Raw genomic sequence first — 14149 nt, 5'->3', positions numbered from 1 at the left:
AGCCTCTTTGAGCAGTCCCATCTGGTGCTGCTCAGCTGGAAATGTCATAACTGTACTGTGGGACCTTGGAAGTGAGAGGAAGAAAATAAAAGAAAAATGGGTATCCACCAGGAAGCATCAGTGACAAAGAGAGTGAACATCATGGGTCAAGAGCACTATTACATGAATTTAAGATATTTGCTGTTAACTGACACAAACACTAAAGAAAAATTATGCCGTCTTATTTCTTTATCAGGCTGCGATAAATGTATTTGGGATTTGACAGATGACATCCGATTGTCAGTTCTGACTATTGATGAAAGCAAATCCACTTTACTGAGCATTTCTACAGGTGTTGCAGCTCAAAGGCGCTTGAATGACCTGAACCTCACTACCACTCATCTCCAGGTACAAACATGGATGATATTTCAGTTTTCTCATGTAGTTTGAATCTTTGAATTTCCACTTCATTCTTGTAAATTTCAATCCCTGCCCTCACTAGAGAAGGGGTTTATTTTCAGGTGCACTGACTTTTTTTTTCCCCATGCACAGGAGGCAATGTCCAAAAAAAAGAATCATGCTATGCTTTGGACCATCCAGGTTGATGATGTTGCAGATGAGATGAACGATCTCCTCAGAGAAGCAGAAACACTTGATGAACAGGTTTGTTTACAGCCTTCTGCCAAAGCTCTGACCATTTGCACTTTGTCATATTCACTTGTTGGCATAAGAGGCAAGTACAGAATAGTCCCAGTTGGAAGGGACCTAAAATGATCATCTGGTCCAACTGTCTGAGCAATACAGGGCAGACCAAAAGTTAAAGCTTGTTATTAAGGGCATTGTTCAAATGCCTCTTAAATCCTGACAGACATGGGGCATCAACCATCTCTCTAGGAAACCCATTCCAGTGTTTGACCCCTCTTCATAAAAAAACATTTCTTACCATCTAGTCTGACATTTTAGGTTCACCAAACAAGACTGGGTGTTCCCTGACAGCTGGAAAACCTTCTATTTCTATTTCTATGTTATAACTTTCTACATTAAATCTGAATTAAAAGCATAAATGAATTATCAAGTCTTTTTTACAGAAAAGTGAGGAGGTACAAAATATCTTGAGTGTGGTTAGAGATTTGTTACCAGTCACAAAAATCCTCCCCTCAGGATCTGTGTTCCCACCCTCCCTACACAACATGTTTGATCTGGGATAGACACATTGCCTTTTTGATTCACATTTTGATTTCGAATTCTGTGAAGTAACATACACTAAACTAATGCAGATTGACTTTGAGAGCATTTGTACTATATTTATTTCACATGTATGCTCTCTTAAAATTAAATTAATACTGATTAGACATTTCAAAATATATTTCAAAACTGCCAGTTTAAAAAGTTTTTCATGTACCCACTGAGATGGGAGCTTGATCAGCACTCAAGATATTTTTAATACAATTATAATCATAAATGTTGCATCCACATCCAGCTGCCAGGATATAAAATTAAGGTTACCAGTTCTCATCTCCCACAACATTTTCATTGTACACTTGAAGAATACTGCTATGATATATGCTAGGAGAAGAAATAGGGTTCGAAATTGCTTATCCTCTATTTTAAAAATACAATATTAAACATCTTTATGTTGCTACAATATATATATATTAGTAAAATACATCACTCTATGTTATTATCAAAGATAGCCACAGCTGCCAAAGGATTAGATTATATTTCATGCTTATTGCAAAGTGCCACACCTTATATTCACTTTACCAATTCCTTCACAAGGCAAATTAAAATTATACCTTAAACTAAAATTCAAATATAGGAGCAAGTAGAGGGCAAAAAACGCAACACAAGGGAAAGTGGAAGAGAAAAATTAGGTTTGTGTGTTCTAAATCAACACTTACTTAGCAAAAAGGGAATGAAAGATTTATACAGACTATGCCTGTGTTCAAGAGAGTTTTGATTAAATCAACTCACCCTCACAGCTCCGTACCTGTGAATATCTGTCAGAGCTCACACGCCTCAGTGTCCCTCTCTGTAGCTGGTGGGCAGACTGATTAGGGCATTAGGTTTTCTATGAATATTTAGTGAGTTTAGATAATAACATTTCATTTGCAGTACTATCTGGGGATTTCTTTCCTCATTCCTCAATTTTACTGTCCCTGAACAAATAAATTCAGTGTTTCCTCTGGTCTTTTCTCCCTGGTTACTGCTAATGCTAGTTCTACACCAGTACTTGTGGTTGCTTGTAAGGCAGGGAAATAATGAGCCCAGACTCTGACAGTGGAAGATCACAATGCTAACTCTGAATATACTGAGCTCTTTGCTATTTCAGGGTACATTTATGGAAAATGGCTGCTAGGGCCTTGAGTGGGTTTTGCAGAGACATGCAGCATTTTCTGTTCAGAGAATTTTATGTGCACATCCTCACATTTTAGGGGTTCCTGCAGATTCTGATCTGAACCACAAGAGCAGGGTGAATGAAAAACCTGTAGGCAAATCTACCCGCTAAATATAATTCCTGTAACTCCCAAAGGCTGCATGGGATGAGTTTTGAGTAAAACAGCACATAGCTTGATCCTGAATATTTGCAAGATGGGAACCAGAAACATTTCCACTAACGCTTACACTTGTTTTATAAGTCTCATAACCCTCACAATTTGTTTTATCATTATGCCCTTCCCTTTTAGTGGTGCCACCCACCCTGTCCCTACCTTCAAATGCCACCTGGGGCCTCCACAAACCCTAAGGGAAGACAATCCAGAGGGCAGCCCCCAATAAAACATAGTATAGGACTCTGCTCTTCAGAGTATTTTCAATCCATGGGTTTTTTCTTATTTTTAACAAGTTGCAGAGCTGGGGACCTCACTTGAGGGAGACAGAGATATAAAATCACTTGGGAGCTTGACACCTTTTTCTTCATTCTATTTGCTCACTCAGGAAATGCCATACCCAGCAAAATGAGTGAGCCCCACTGAATACCTGGGAGACTCAGAAGATAGAGTTTTACAACTGTACATAATTTATGAAAATTTCATTGCAGCAAATGATGGGTAAATATGGGACAAGTTTTAATCCCTCACTCTGCAATTCTGAAAACACTGACAAGACAGATCTTCACTTTGAACACCTTTAAATACTACTTTATATGATAAAAAGGGCTTCCATGTGCACACCAGGAGAAAGCAAAATGTGTGTTTATACAGCTCATCCTCACATCTGAAAAGAAATCTAATGTTTACCTCTCATGGTTTATTCATAGGGAAATGAAGCTTCCAGCAAAGGCCGACTGGTACAGAAGGAAACCACGGAGATCAACAACCGTGCTTCTCAGCTTGTGCAGCAGCTCAATAACATAAGAGATAACATTGAAGGTAAACAGATTCATTCCTGGTTCATCTCAGTGTCAAGAATGTATTAATGAAACCTTCATGTATTAATGGATCATCAAGAATTTTTACTGTCCTATATATCAAAGGAAAATCTTTTGATATATAGGACAACATGTAATTTATGGCAACAGTGAACACCCTGTCAAGCACAACTGCACTTTAAAAAGATTTCCTAGTCAGTAATAATCATCTTCATCTGGAATATCTACAGCATATCACTATCACCCTGAAATATAAAAATGAGATTAAACCAATTGCAGCCTCTTCCTCAGTATCTGCAGAAAGCAATGAAACCCCAAATCAATGAACTCAAAAACACTTCTGTCCCTGTACACCTGCAACATGAAAGCCTCCATCCTGCTGCAGAACACACTGGTTTCCCCCACTCTTCAGCAAAGCCAACAGTATGAAAAAGCTGTCTAAGGCACCAGAATAGAAATGCTGACTGGTAGTTGAGGTTAAACAGCCATTTTTCCAATGGCAAAGTGGTTGCATATCAACTTTTATCCTTACTTATCCTTACCTCCACGGGTGCTTCATTACTTTCTTTCAGAAAACATGGTTAATATGTCCAATCACACAAAAGAGGCAGGCAAAGACCATATAGTATGTTATATTTGTATTGTCTTTTTACATCTCTGATGCTAAAAACCCACTGACTATCTGGCCATTCATCACATTTTATTTCTACAATTATTGAGTGAAAGTATCAGCACAAGCCTCACTGTACATCACTAACAATAATGGTTGATGTCTGTGGATCATGCTTGTGTATCATTAATTGTTTTGGAGCAGGACAGGAACCACATAAGGCAGATTTTGCATCTAATTTGGCACAAAATAGCACAATCATGTTAATCTGTTCTAGAAGAAACAATGTCCATGGCTGTGAATAGAATTAAAACAGTTGGAAACAAGTAGGTGAAAATTACTTCCACCGTGCTCAAAACTGTTCTTCTACAGAGGCATCACCCATGTGCACACACACATGTGCCAGCACAAGGAAAAAGAAATCCATGGAGCCCTGGTTGTCATCAGTTACTGCTCAATATGAGCCTTTACAGCTTCACTAATGAGCTCAGGGCTCAGCAAGAGCAGGCATTCAGACACTCTGCCAAAATCAGTGGTGCCACAATTACGTATCTATTTTTTATAAAAGTCTTCCAGAACAATAAGGCTGGTTTTGCCAGCTTTGGTTATCCACAAAGCTAATGACATGTGCTAGCCAAAGGCACACACATCACAGGCCATAAAAGAGGAGGTGATTGGTATTCAAGGCCAGGGAGTTAGAAATGTGTAAACTTTGTAATGATTACACTGGGAATAGGTAAACTCAATTTCAGCTGCAGGGATACAGCAATGTTTTTTGAACTGAGACCAAAACATTGAAATAATATCTATCTCCAAACCAGCTAGGCAGCATCAGCCCAGAAGCCATATGTTACCTCCTTAGGGTGCCTCAAAGTTCTGCAGATGGAAAATGAGGTTACTTCAGTCTCCTTAGCATTGTTATTATTTTATAAATTTTTTATAAGCAGCACTTAAAAACCATGATCTTAGATGAAAGCCCCAGCATGACACATGCCACAGAACCCAAAATAAAATTATTTTCTCAGCCTATAAGAAATGTCAAGCCAAATAATGCACACAACCCACGTCTGCTTAATCCCATCCTCTTCTGATGAGACCCCCATATGACAGAAAATGGGATTTATTTCCAGGTTTAATTTTAAGACTGGACTAAATGTAATAATTATCTACTATAGAGATGAAGATAATTAAAACTTTCTTTTGCTCTCAGTATCGTCACAATTCACAAAAGTAAAAGTAGTCCATGGTATTTAATTTCTCTGTAGTCATACTGAATCGACCATCTGTTCCTATTTCCCCCTAGAAATCAGCAGCAAGTCGAAGTACTATGCAATTCAACAAGAGCTGAGCCCTGAAGAAATTTCCCAGAAGCGGAATGTGGCTGAGGAGATGCTGAAGGAGATCAAACATCGAAAGCCTTTCACTAATCAGAGGCAACTTGCAGATGAGGAGGAAAATGCAGCAGAGGAGTGTGAGTTTTAAGGCAGTTTTCCTTTCAGCCACGTGCTGATGCTAAGCTGGCAGGTGCTGGGCAGCTCTGGCTGTACTGCTGAGGCCCTGGGGAGGACCAGCAGGCACTTGGCAAGCACCAGCTGCTGTGCTGGAGATGCTCCCAAATTCCTGCCCCTATTCCCTGCTGGTGCTTAATGCTCCTTACAGCAGAATGGGGAGAAAAAGGTCTGTGTGTCTGTGTATGCCTGTGCACTGCAGCACTTCAGCAATAGCTGCTTGGGAAGGTTCATGGCAGAGCTGGAATTGCTCATGTGAACATCTTCCACCCTGCCAGCTCAGCTATGGTGACAGCAAATACCAGCAGAGAGGGAAAAACTGCTGGCGTGGCAAAGAGTGGCAGCCTAATTCTCACAGCTTAGTGGACATGAGTCAGAGCATGAGGCATAAAGACGGCCTTCTCCAGAACAGGCTGCCTAGGTTTAACAATGAAAAACAAATGAAAAGCAGCAAAAGACAGACCTAGCTTCTTTTAATAAAATATGTTTCAGAGGGGGAATTAATAGGATTAAAATGAAATAATAAAATGAGATATATCTTTCCTTCTAAAAAGAGGAGGGAAAATTAAAATCTAGGTATATGATCCCTTATGTGAGCTTTACAAAATGTGTTTTACTGTCTCCTGAGTAACAGCAAAGAAATTGCTGTATAGGTTAGTTTTGCCAGAAATCTGAGCTTTGGATTTATTTGCCTCTTATTTTTCTCCCAGTGCTACAGCAAATTGAAGCATTTCATGAGAAGTACAATGACACCAGATCCCTGGTAACTGATGTGCTGGAGCAGCTCAGCGAACAGGACGTGAAGCTGTCAGACCTGGAGGAGGCATTAGACAAGGCGCTTGACTATGTTATACAGACAGAGGATATAAATAGGGAAAACACAGCCAGGCTCCAAAGGCAGGAGGTACTGTGCACTACATTTATCATAAGTGTTAGCTGTGAACACTCCATCTCTGCCACTGCTTAAAACAGTAGATTGCAAACAATTTAGGTTCAGGAATCACCACACCAAAAAAGAATTTCTTGGACCACTCAACAGGATGAGTTTGACTCTTCAGTTCTAAGAAACAACTTGTGGAAGTGCAAGGCACTATTATCTATTAGTGGAGTGACAATAAATGAGAAGTTTTGGCATGTCATGCCTCATCAGACCGAGGAAGAGAAGGATACTTATGTTCTAGGCTAGAAAGGCACATTACAGTAAAACACAAGAAGCTTGAAATTTCATGTAGCATGGCTGCTGTAAATATTGTGGTGGGATCATTTCATACAATTTTGTCCTGACTTATAATGTGGAATGGCCTCATGTTCACAAAATTAATTCTATTCTGAGAATACACTTATAAAGGCTCAGCACTGCATTTGTGCCCTGGGCTGAACACCTTCATACTATCTGATCCAAACTTCCTCTGAACCACTTCGAACAAAATGTATCTCCATTTTTTCAGGGGGAGTAGACTTGAATCTTCAAGCACAAATCCATTGTCTAACTGCTCCACAATAGGTACCTTGAAATTTGGTTTCCTACTTGCTAGGTGAACTTGATAGATTAGGTATAAGGCTGCAACAGTTTTCCCCTGTGTCCTGTCCAAAGGAACAGTTTCAGGGTTTTGAACAAAGTAACCACCTGGAGAAGAGCTCACAGGTGACCTGTCTCCTGCAGCCTGGAAGTGGGGCACCTCTGCCTGTAAGCGGTGGCATTAGGTTCAAATCCCACGTGGCTGATGAGAGAACAGAATTTTCATGTTTCATGTTCCAGAAAAATACACAACCTATCAGCCAAACAAAAGAAACTATTTATTCCCTTAACAGCAGTTCGGTGACTCTTTCCCTGTTTTCATCAATTTCTTTTAAGGAATGCAAAACCAGAATATCCCACCTAAAACTTCTCATTTATTATTTCACCAAGGAGAAAGACTACAAAGAAAACAATTTGGGGCCATTCAAAGGAAGACCTTTTCCTTTCAATAGCTGATTTTTTTTTTTTTTTTTTTTTTTTTTTTTTTTTTTTTTTTTTTTTTTTTTTTTTTTGATTCTGGAGGAGAGGGCATTAGCGAGCAATTTTGTGATTTGAAGAATGATCCCACAAATTCAGGCCAGCCTCTGGGTTGCATAGCATCAGTGGCTGAGTTTTGAATTCTTGAATTTTGCAGTGCTAGAAGTTCATGTTGATACGGAAAGTGTAAGAATTCAATAGAGAAATCAGGCATGCTCCTCCAGGGAATCATTTCACAAGAGCTTGAGATCCTTAAGTACAAAGCCTCATCTGTTCTTCCATTGTTTCATAATTACAGTGCCAAGCTGCAGCTTGTCTCACAGTTATGAAGCAAAGCCTGAAGTGTGTAGTTTCATTTGTTAACTGTTTTTAACCATTTGGATCTCCATTATTCCTCACAATGGGGGCAGATGCTGTAGAAAAAGGATTGTTCACATGGGCTTTACTACAGACAAGGGAAAGAGATCTCTGTACTGTAGATTTAAAAAACACTCTAGAAAAAGTAGTCATCAGGTGACTACGAAAAATCCATGTTTAATTTGTCTCTGCTGTGCACTGACTAATGCTTCATTCCAATAGCTTTTTAGGCTGTAATATAAAATGAAATTAATTTTTTAATCATCCAACATTTCTTTCACAAGAAAAACCCAAACAAAAAGTAATCCACATCATAATATGTAGCAATTAGACATGTCTTGGAAAATCAGACTTCAGATATGTCTAAATCTATTTAATTCACTGCTATCTTTTAATTAACTTTAGCACATTTAACAAAAATGGTTAAAGCTGTATTTTATCAAAGCGCAAATGGTATTGGATGTGATTCATATTTTGAGCTTTCTTTTTAGAAACAGCATGAGAAGATAAAAGAGCAAATGGATGAAGTGAATAGCATTCTGCTCCGTGCCACAACTATTTTGGAAGGACCACAAAAGGTCAATTCTGAGTTGAGTGAAGTAATAAAGGTAGGTGCCTCGGTGGCTTGTTTAAATGATGCAGCCTAATTTTTTGAAGTCATATGTTTAGATCACTAATGGAAAAATTCTCCTTTATATTGCTTCAGTGAAATACTGGTTAATATTTGCTAGAAAAGTAGATGGATTTCTTGGATGAAAAGCTCTGTTATTACAATTTACTGCCTAAAAAAACCATAATTCTAGTATAAGGACATGTTACTGTAGGCAAAGCGTAATGAAAGATTTTGCTGTACTGTTCTCAATTATTTCATTTCAAGCAGCTGCCAAAAGATATTCTGATAAAAAACTGTATTTTATGCTAAATTCCTGTCCTAGTGCCTATGAGTGAACATGAAAGAACACTAAAGATCCCAGATATTGGCATTAAAACCAGGCACTGTGTCAAACGTATATAACCAGATTTTCATAAATAAATCCTTCCCTGGAACTGTAGACTACTATCCAGTGCTTTGAATAAGACATGGTGCTGAAGGAAAATTTTAGAGGTTTGGTTTTTTTATGAAAAGATGAAGAAAACAAGACTGGGAATTTGCTTACTAAAATATTTAGCAAAGCTGCTTTCTTTCTTCATGATTTATTTGAAAACTTTGAAATAATTGAAGAAAAAATAGAATTTTCCGCAAGCATTCATTCTGGTCACAGTTGCCCTCTTCTTTACAAAAAAGCAAATATCAAAGTCCTTAATTTTTCTTTGAAAAAGTAATTTGAGAAAACAGAAAGACAGTTTACTTTGTAACCATCCCTATGTTCATGCAGCAGGTTGGGGTTTTTCCCTGGTGTTTTGTGGGGAAAAAAAAAAAAAAAAAAAAAAGCGCAGCTGTAGTTTATCATTTTGGGTTCCCCACAGATGATGTTAACACTGGGGAACGAAGGGAAAGAAGTACTATGCAACCAACAGACATTGTCTATCCTCATCAGCAACAAATATTTTCACATTCCACTCATTCATCCTTTTTCCCTCTCTCAGTTTCATCCTTTTTCATGTATTTTGAAATACATTTATAGTCTTCAAACACTCAGCAAGCTTGTGCACTGAAAGAAGGGAAATACTGGCCATTTGGTCTTTCCATAAGTACTTCATATAAGGAAGAAACCCGGCTAAGGCCAACTGCTTCCCCTTGCCTATCCACACATAGGAAGTATTTAGGTGGACTGATTTACAAATTAGACAGATCCAAGATGTCTTAGCATGAGGAACCTCTCTGTACCAGGAGGCAGAAAGGAGACTTCACTCTGACAGACTTGTCATTTGGCACAATTCTGGAGCAATCATACAAGACATATAGTAACATTTTTACCAGCTTTCTTTTTTATTTTATGCATCCCTCTCCAATGCCTTCTTAAGTAATTTATGGAATTTTTGTTGCTGTTCATCTCCTGCATTTGTCTCCATACTGGCATTCAAAATGTAAAATAAAACAACTATAACAGAAATAAAGGAACATTATAATAACATAAAGGGTAAAATAAAACATAATAACCAAAATACAGAGTTAATTTTTTTGCAGTTTTCATCTTCTTTCCTTCCTTCTCTGTTTTGTTCAGAATGCGTCAGGGTTCTACGCAGAAATAGATGGAGCAAAAAAAGAACTGCAAGAAAAAACAGCCAACCTGTCTCTGTTTGATGATGATTTGGTAGAAAAGGCTAGGCAACATGCACACAACCTAAGAAGACTTGCTGATGAGCTGGACGGGTAAAATTTAACTTCAGCAGACTCTTTTCATACAAGTGCCACTTACTGAATAGCTGAAAAGACAAGCAGAAGCACAGTGACAATAAATAGGCACTAAACAAATCAGTGTTAAGTCATGTGTAGAAGGACTTGTCACGGTCCACAGAACAGCTGAAGTTGAGCTTGGCAAAACCTATGAAACTTTTTTTAAAAATAAATATATGTCTTGCATGACATTCTCTCTAACCTAATTGGGCATGTTCTCTTCTTCCTATCATAAAAGAATAGGAAAGGTGGATTAGTGAAAAGTGAAATAATACAGACAAGATTAAATGGGGTCTGCAGAAACTTCTCATGTCAGTAAGTTCATGTACCCTAAAAAAAATGTTTAGCATTACAAGGCACAAGATAAGCTTTGATATAATTTTATTCCAAGAAGAGTTTTACAGATGGAGCAGTCCTGATGCTCAGTAGGTTGTGTCCCAATGAAACTGGCTCACAGTAGCATCAAAATCTTATTGTAAGCCTTTCTATTTTGCTGGAAGATACTGAATGCATCAACATTGCACCAATTTACTAAAAAATAACTTCTAGATAGATTTAATGATTTTATTTGCAAATGGGACTACCCATGGAAAAAACATGGCTGTAAATGTATTCTTAATAAAATATGTCACCAAATTTTACCTTCAGCAATATCATGGGCATATGCTTTTAGAAGATAAGCTTACAACACTCTTCGAGTATATTGTCTAAATACCAGTTGTTTCTTAATATCCACATGCCCTAGATAGGAGATTAAAATAGAGAAAAAAAAATAACAGATGGATTTCTTTTATGCAATTGTATAAAGCTGACATCTGAAACTGTTTTATAATGACACACAAATGACAGAAACATAAAAACCAAATACACTCAGTCTGACATCAACTAACTGGGGACAGCAGACTAACTTGAAAGAAAATACCCCATATGGCTAGCCTTCCTCCCTTACCAAAATAATTTAAAAATTATTACCAAGTCCAACACATTAGGAATTTCACAAAAAGCAAACAAAAGTAATTACAGGATACCCAGATGGAACAATCCTGACTCTATTATATGTTGAGAAGATTGTCCTGCAGTGAAATTTTAATCTTTTAAAACATTTAGCCTGGCTTCAAAACATCTTGGTTTTATAGTTTAGCTTTATTAGCCTGTTAGGCTTTTATTTGATAGAGTTTATTGTTTTGCCTTAAGGGAATTTAGTAGAAAATTCTTGCAGTAATGCTGAATCTGGAAATTTAATAATCTCTCAGTGTGCAAGCACTTTGAAGTGAATGCACACATGTGCAAATACATCTATATTTAGAACATATTTCTAAATATACTTTGAAACCTACTTTTCACCAGAACATTAAAAAACAGTAAACAGATGAATGTTGAGGTCTGAACTATCTTCTGTTTGAAATCTCCCCTGAAGACCAGTTATCACCTAATACACAGATCAAAACCATGCCATCAAAGGTTTCTTTCAGTTTTTAAATCTTTCTTCAAATTTTCATGACTAGGAGTAGTTCTGCATCTGATTCTCCCCCTTTTCCCACTTACTTTTGGAAAATACAACAGGACAGTGACACAGTTATCCTGGTCTTTCCATTCTTGGATAGGAATTATTGCTAAAGAAGGATTACTGATAGACTTGTTATTCTATTAATTTATTGAATATCTGATCTAGATTTTAAAAAAAAGGTAAAAGCCAGATTGGTCAAACACAATGAAGAGAATACCAAGTTAGGCCAAGCACATTCAGAAACTATATTGATTCAGTTTGGTTTCTTTCACCTTTTACTCTCTTTTAACAGGAATTTGTATGGTGTTGACTCAAATGGTTTGGTACAAAGGGCAATCAATGCTTCAAATGTGTATGAAAACATTGCTGGTTATATTGAAGAAGCCAATAAAGTTGCATTGTTGGCACTGAACACAACAAACCGGGTCAAGGATGTAAGTAATTTTCATAATACCAGCTTTTACTTCACAATGCTTCAGGGAGTTCAGGCACCTAAGTCTAAAGAAACAACAAATTTAGCTTAACTGGCAGCATCGAACTTCTCACTGCATCTATTTTTGCCTTTATTATTTCCTGAATTAAATCCCATGTAGTTAATTATTCTTCCAGTCTGAAGTCTCCTGGTATTTGAAAAGGCACAAGTTCTTCTGTCCCTACCCCATAGGGCGATGCTGCTCTGTGCTGCCACTCACATTGAGACATTTCTGTGAAATTACAGACAACTCCCTCCTCCTGTAGGAACCTGAGCTGGCATTTAGTGCTTGAGTCCTCCTACTCCACTCAGTGCCATGTGGCAGGAAATGTGGTCAAGACATCACTGAGCCTCATAGAAAATCAGGCTGAAATGGGACAAGGCCTCCTCATTCACCTAATGTACAGAGTAGGATGCTAATTTTGTCTCTGGCCTTACTGTTCAAAAATATTTTACATGCATTTTTGGATGCCTATAGTTACCAATTTGTATACACGATATTTACCAGCAATGTATTAGTGAGATAGCAAGAGGATTTGGGTATATTAAAGGGGTCTGACCCCCAGAGAGATGAGGGGTTTCAAGGCCAGGCCTCTGTTTCTAGCACACTGCTGTAGACTGCAAGGCAGCTCTCCATTCCCCATGATGAAAGCATTCAACACCTGTCTGAGATGACAGTAGAAATGAACAGTCACAATGCCTAAATAACATGAAGCTGATAAATTAAGAAGATTTTCTCCGTCTTTGTTACTCAGTAGTGTTGTTTGGAAAACTGTACATTTCTCTAAACTTTTCTTAAACAGAAAATTTTGCATTTCAGACTTTTTTCCAATCCAACTGCCAGTCTTAAATGTTAAAGCAAATGAAACTGCAGTGATTTTGCAATTGCATTTACATGCAGATAAAATATTGCCCACAATTAAACACAATAAAGTGGAATATTTGATAAGGATTATTCTGACTCTCTTTTTTGGAACATGCTTGTAGGCTGCAGTTGGAATTGATACTCAGGTCATTTACCACAAAGGTAAAAGTGAAGAACTTCTCATCCGAGCCATGCAGCTACAACGGACAGCACATGACAGTAAATATACATCCTTTCTATTTCTCCAACCAGCTTATAGCCATGCACATTAAAATAAATTTCAGAAGCACATCACTAAGCAGAACTACTGCTGTAACAGAATGTTATTGATTGAATTTACCACACAAAGTAATTGAAATGGCCACGGGCACAGTCTGAGTAGATCATGCTTTGTCATCCTAGTAGATACTGATAGTTTATTGCATTCACAAAAAGTCCATTTCAGATACAACTACCGTTTTAATATGTGACCCTGCAAATTGTTGTTCACTGGTAAATATACTCAATTAAGTAGTTCAATTAAAATCAAATCACATCAGCTTAGATGTTCAGAAAGCTGAATTTCACCAGTGGAGGGTAATAATAAATTTTGAAGCAGTTTGGCCTTTCCTCATTTTAAATGAAAGAAAGATCTAGAATTACAGAATTACCTTTTAAATTTTTCAGGACCTTTTGAGTCCTTTAAAACTATTCCTGTGTACCAGTTGCAGCTATTCTCAGCATTTCTGGTAAAGCAAGGAGAAAGAGTACTGACTGAAACACGGCTCTCCACATTTCTGGAAGACACCTTGTGGCAGCAGGGGTGCTGCAGGGATGTTTCCTCCTTTAGATCATGTAAAGTCAAGAGTGCAAGTATGTCCTAAATTAAAAGAGGCCATGGTATACTGTCCATGGTATATTAAATGTCTAATGACACACCCCCCCAGGGCTGAATTTACCTTTTTGGATGCCACTTTGGATCCCCTCAGCTGTGCATTCCCTTTTCTCCCCCCAGGCAGTGGTTACACCATCGCAGACACCAGCTGGCAAGTCAATGGCACTTTTGCCAGAATGAGCGCCCTGCGGAGCCAGCTGATGAGAGCCATCGCAAAAATGCAGTCAGCAGAGACAGGTTGGAGGAGGAACCTTGTCTTCTTCTTCATACATT

The 14149-nt window shown here is 37.9% G+C and overlaps 1 protein-coding gene across 2 annotated transcripts in view; it reads left to right on the top strand.

The window, feature by feature from the left end:
• Positions 1–14149, top strand: part of LAMA4 (laminin subunit alpha 4) — a 99375-nt gene that overhangs the window by 47134 nt on the left and 38092 nt on the right. For both annotated transcript variants that reach the window (XM_066315275.1, XM_066315274.1), the window contains exons 7-16: positions 236–387; positions 532–642; positions 3239–3350; positions 5263–5430; positions 6178–6371; positions 8312–8428; positions 9986–10134; positions 11958–12099; positions 13125–13221; positions 13997–14113. In XM_066315275.1, the coding sequence (XP_066171372.1) occupies positions 236–387; positions 532–642; positions 3239–3350; positions 5263–5430; positions 6178–6371; positions 8312–8428; positions 9986–10134; positions 11958–12099; positions 13125–13221; positions 13997–14113 (1359 nt within the window). The remainder of the gene's footprint in view (positions 1–235; positions 388–531; positions 643–3238; positions 3351–5262; positions 5431–6177; positions 6372–8311; positions 8429–9985; positions 10135–11957; positions 12100–13124; positions 13222–13996; positions 14114–14149) is intronic.

Source organism: Sylvia atricapilla, chromosome 3 (genome assembly GCF_009819655.1).
Source record: "Sylvia atricapilla isolate bSylAtr1 chromosome 3, bSylAtr1.pri, whole genome shotgun sequence".
In the NCBI taxonomy this organism is placed as follows: Eukaryota; Metazoa; Chordata; class Aves; order Passeriformes; family Sylviidae; genus Sylvia; species Sylvia atricapilla.
The sequence above is the reverse complement of the archived record's forward strand: the minus strand, read 5'-3'. Positions and strand labels throughout refer to the sequence as shown.